General features: G+C 44.0%; 1 protein-coding gene across 3 annotated transcripts in view; it reads right to left on the bottom strand.

The window, feature by feature from the left end:
* Positions 1 to 5,144, bottom strand: part of Tex49 (testis expressed 49) — a 21,287-nt gene that overhangs the window by 13,578 nt on the left and 2,565 nt on the right. The window contains exons 1-2 of one of the 3 annotated variants that reach the window (XM_031354853.1): positions 4,787 to 4,962; positions 4,104 to 4,181 (exon numbers count right to left, since the gene is read on the bottom strand). The exons of 1 other annotated variant lie outside the window; for it this stretch is intronic. In XM_031354853.1, the coding sequence (XP_031210713.1) occupies positions 4,104 to 4,181; positions 4,787 to 4,865 (157 nt within the window). In that variant the 5' untranslated portion in view covers positions 4,866 to 4,962. Of the gene's footprint in view, positions 1 to 4,103; positions 4,182 to 4,786; positions 4,963 to 5,144 lie in introns of those variants that run through there. One more of the 3 variants, XM_031354863.1, reaches the window with a different exon arrangement.

Here is a 5,144-nt window from a genome sequence, read left to right as displayed (position 1 = left end):
CCTCAGCTCCATAGGTCCTTTCTCTTACTCCTTCATTGGGGACCCTGTACTCAGTTCAATGGATGGCTCTGAGCCTCTACATCTGTATTAGTCAAGTACTGTCAGAGCCTCTCAGGAGATAGCTATATCAGGCTGGATTGTCCTTCCTTTAGTCTCTGCTCCATAGTTAGTCTCTGCAATTCCTTCCGTGGGTATTTGGTTCCCCATTTTAAGAAGGAATGAAATGTCCACATTTTGGTCTTCTTTCTTCTTGAGTTTCTTGTGGTTTGTGGGTTGTTCTTTGTGTATTCTGAACTTCTGGGCTAATAACCACTTATCAGAGAGTGCATACCATGTGTGTTCTTTTGTGATTGGGTTACCTCACTCAGGATGATATTCTCCAGATCCATCCATTTCCCTAAGAATTTCATAAATTCGTTTTTAATAGCTGAGTAGTATTCCATTGTGTAGATGTACCACATTTTCTGTATCCATTCTTCTGTTGAGGGACATCTGGGTTGTTTCCAGTTTCTGGCTATTATAAATAAGGCTGCTATGAACATGGTAGAGCATGTGTCCTTATTACATGTTGGAGCATCTTCTGGGTATAGGCCCAGGAGTGGTATAGCTGGATCCTCGGGAAGTACTATGTCCAATTTCCAGAGGAACCGCCAAACTGATTTTCAGAGTGGTTGTACCAGTTTGCAATCCCACCAGCAATGAAGGAATGTTCCTCTTTCTCCACAACCTCTCCAGCATCTGCTGTCAACTGAGTTTTTTATCCTAGCCATTCTGACTGGTGTGAGGTGGAATCTCAGGGTTGTTTTGATTTGCATTTCCCTGATGACTAAGGATGTTGGACATTTCTTTAGGTGCTTCCAGGATACATGTTTTTAATCTAAGATTCTGTCGTGGAGGTTTCATCTAGATAGGAGCAAATTCCTCCAAGTGCTCCAAACACTGGGCATAAGAGCCGCTGTGGAAGGCAGTGTGTAAAATAGCCTGACAGCAAGAGGAAGAACTTTGCCTACAGAACTTCTGGCACAGCGACTCGAGCTAAGTAGAGACGTGAGAGGTCCCTCCAGTGCTGGCAACCTTGAATAGTAGTCACTGAGGACTGGCCAGCCGTGTAGGGCTGAAAAAGGACAGTTAAATAAGAGCTAAGATCCTTGAAGTGGGGTTCTTAATTATCCTTCTCCTGTCTTCATCGAAGCACCACAGGGCTCTTCCCTAAGACCCCAGAGAGGGGACAGGGCTTCTAGAAGAGCTCTCTTCTTCCAGCCTGTGCTTGCCAGTGATGAACTAAGCTCAATTCTGCAGTCCCACACAGCGGCAGTGGCAGCGGAGCAGCAGCAGGAGGAGAACTGACTCCCACAAGCTGTCCTCTGACCTCCACACCCTATTCTTGGCTAACAGTATTAATATGATTAATATTATATTATTTTGGTTTTCTTTTGTAATTGTTGATTTTTATTTTATGTGCATTAGCATTTTGCCTGCATTCATGTCTGTGTGCGGGTGTTGGATTCTTTGGAATTGGAGTTATAGACAGTTGTGAGCTGCCATGTGGGTGCTGGGATTTGAACCTGGGTCCTCTGGAAGAGCAGTCAGTGCTCTTAATTGCTGAGCCATCTCTTTTCCCTACTTTGGTTTTCTTAAAACAAGAGTCTTTTTTGTTTTTGAAACAGGGTCTTTCTACATAGTCCTAGCTGTCCTGGAACACACTGTAGACCAGGGTAGCCTCAAACTCAGAGATCTGCCTGCCTCTGCCTCCCAAGTGCTGGGATTAAAGGTGTGGGCCATCACTATGGCTGGTGTGTCTTTTTTTTTTTAAAAAAATATTTCTTTATTTTATGTATATGAGTACATTGTTGTTATCTTCAGGCACACCAGAAGAGGGTTTCAGATCCCATTACAGGTGGTTGTGAGCCACCATGTGGTTGCTGGGAATTGAACTCAGGACCTCTGGAAGAGCAGTCAGTGCTCTTAACCACTGAGCCATCTCTGCAGCCCATCTTTTTTTATTTTTATTTTTTTTAGATTTATTTATTTTTATTTTATGTGTATGGGTGTTTTGCTTGCATGTATATCTGGGTATCCTGTGTACTTTAGGAGGCAGGAGAGGGTGTCTAATTCCCCTGGGACTGGAATCACAAGTGGTCGTGAACCACCATGTGGGTGCTGGAAATCAAACCTGGGTTCTCTGCAAGAGCAGCCAGTTCTTCATGCTGAGCCATCTCTTCATCCCCAAGACAATTTATAGTCTGGGATGGAGCAGGGCTCACAATCAGCATGTAACCCAGTCTAGGATTGAATTTGTCATGATGCCCTGCTTCAGCCTCTGAACATTGTGATTATAGTCACGATGCCGGGTGGAGGTGGCACACACCTTTATCCCAGCACTTGGGAGGCAGAGACAGGCAGAGCCCTGTGAGTTAGAGGCCAGCCTAGTCTACAGAGTTCCAGGACAGCCAGGCAGGGAAACCCTGTCTCACCACCCCCCCACTCCCTCCTTACTCAGTCATGAGCCCCCATGTCCTCTTTTCTGTTCCTTCTTAAGCATGATGGAGAGCCAAAGATTATTTGAAGATTTGTTAATGAATCAAAAAAGGGGGCTGGAGAGACGGCTCAGCTGTTAAGAGCACTGACTGCTCTTCCGAAGGTCCTGAGTTCAAATCCCAGCAACCACATGGTGGCTCACAACCATATACATGGGTGAACACTTCTGGTGTGTCTGAAGAAAGTGACAGTGTACTCATACACATAAAATAAGTAAATAAATTTTAAATAACAGCAACAACTACCACAGACCTCAATAAGTTTGGGGGTGAAAGACTCAGAGAAAGAAGAGCTAAAGTAGGGAACAGAAAATAATGTCAAATAATGTATAATATTCACGGAGAAGAGAAAACTATATAGAAAGGGAAAACCAGGAAGAAAATGGTCCTTGGAAATTAAAATGCAAATTAGTTCCCCCATCCCTGTTTTCATACTCTTAAGTTTCATTTATTCGTGGTCAGTCAAGGCCTGAAAAGGTTAAAATTCCAGAGTAAGAGGCTAGAGAGATGGACCAAAGGTTAGAATGCATATTGACAGAAGTTATGAGAAATGAACTGGGTAGGAAAATCTCAAGCTACCCACTTTCATTTCTGGTAAGGTTGTCTCATAGACCATAGGCAAGTAGGTTGATGCAGCCAGGAGCGGGTACTCCAGGCCTGGAGTGAGGGCGGTTTGTAGGTTTTCTAAAAGATGCACTTTCTGCTAGAGGGGACAGAAGGCTTCTTCATTTGAAAACAAGAGAGTCTCATCACAGAATGCCGAGGCCTGGTGTGGTGGGGTTGGGGGAAGGATGCTGATACAAGACTAAGGGTTCCCAGGGCTTGTTAGGAGCTGGAGAGAGAAACGGAACTTTGGTGGAATTAGAAAGATGAGAGTGCATGAATACCCAGGCAGCGGTCTGTCATGCTGCAACCCTGTCCTTTCACACTCCCCACTCCTCTTCCCCAACCCCACAATGCCTGGCTCAGTGTCTCACCACACTTAATGTCCTTCATTACATTTCTGTTCTACCAGAGACCCTTTCTCCTCCTCCACCTCTATGCTTTCAGCTCTCAACTTTTTAAAAGAAGAGTTATTTACTTTATGTACGTGAGTATACAGTCAATGTCTTCAAACATACCTGAAGAGGGCATTGGATCCCACTACAGATGGCTGTGAGCCACCATGTGGTTGCTGGGATTTGAACTCAGGACCTCTGGAAGGGCAGTCAGTGCTCTTAACTGCTGAGCCATCTCTCTAGTCTCTATGCTTTCAACTTTTAAGACTTAAATCAAATGTAATCTCCTACAAACTGGCCTCATCTCTGTTATATAATCAAAACCATTTATTCATCCTGGAAATATTAAGCCTCTGTTGTATGTGAGGCATGGCTGGCCATTGTGAATATAGTATCTATCCACAGTGTAGATCAAATATATGCTCAAATCCTTCAGCAGTTCCCTACGAGATTCAACTGGGGTCTCAGGTTGGCAGCACCCTGACTCAGTTGGCCTTAGCCTCATTTTCAAGGCCTGCTTCATGGCACCTTCTTCCCCTCACGTGTCCCAGCCCTGGGATTTACTTAACATGGATGTCTCTTCGTTTCCCAGGCGGCTGCTTGATTTCCTGAGGCGTCGTCTCACACTTGGTTCTGGAGACAGTTCCTGAGTGAAATCTACAGTGTCAGGTGTTTCTCCTCTAAGGTTAGCAGTCCATATTTAATTGTATACTATTACAAGTTTTGTATGACTTCCCATTTTCTTCATCAGAGTTGGCTACTCAATAGTTAAGGCCCTCTTCTGAACCCCAAGTCACCAACAAAAAGCATGGAATAGTTGGTGCTGGCTAAATGAATGACATTATTTAGTTGAACAAACTATGTATCTTTTTGTTTGTTTGAGAAGGCTTTGTCCTTCTCAAAAAGGACAAACCTGGTTGTCACGAACTCGCTCTGTAGACCAGGATGGCTTTGAACTCACAGAGGTCCCGCTGCCTCTGCCTCCTTAGTGCTGGCTGTCTCAGACTGCGTATCTTAATAATGCTATGAAGTGACAGAAAGTGGAGCTGAACAGCGACTGTCCCTGCTGTGTAAATTTAACTGTGCTAACCATTGGTAATGGAAGGACATCTCTAACTGAGCTCAGGAAGGAAATAACTAGGAAGTAGCTAAGACTTGCCTGGGAAGGCGTGGCCCTCTGCCCCACTGTGCTAGCTAAGACTTGCCTGGGAAGGCATGGCCCTCTGCCCCACTGTGCTGAGTCCTCCTTACTTGTTTCTTGAGTCATGTTTTTCTTTTTACTCCGAAAGTAATGTTGATATCCTAGTAGATATAAGTTGAAGAAAGCCATCTTAGAGCCCCTTTCTCTTCAGAATGTCTACACTGGAGCACCAGGTTCTAGTAACCATGGTAAAGGCTTGAAGCATTACTGTAACTGGTATTTCCTTTGTCCAAAGAAACACAGGATTTATGGGTTCACTGTGGAGTTGGAACTGAGTGAGCTAAATAATTTCAGGAAGCTTGAGGAATCAAGTATCATTACTTTTTATTTTGTTTTTTTGTTTTCTTTCTTTCTTTCTCTTTCTTTCTTTCTTTCTTTCTTTCTTTCTTTCTTTCTTTCTTTCTTTCT

The sequence above is a fragment of the Mastomys coucha genome, unplaced genomic scaffold (assembly GCF_008632895.1).
Source record: "Mastomys coucha isolate ucsf_1 unplaced genomic scaffold, UCSF_Mcou_1 pScaffold11, whole genome shotgun sequence".
NCBI classification, from domain to species: Eukaryota; Metazoa; Chordata; class Mammalia; order Rodentia; family Muridae; genus Mastomys; species Mastomys coucha.
This window is presented reverse-complemented; position numbering and strand designations above follow the sequence as displayed.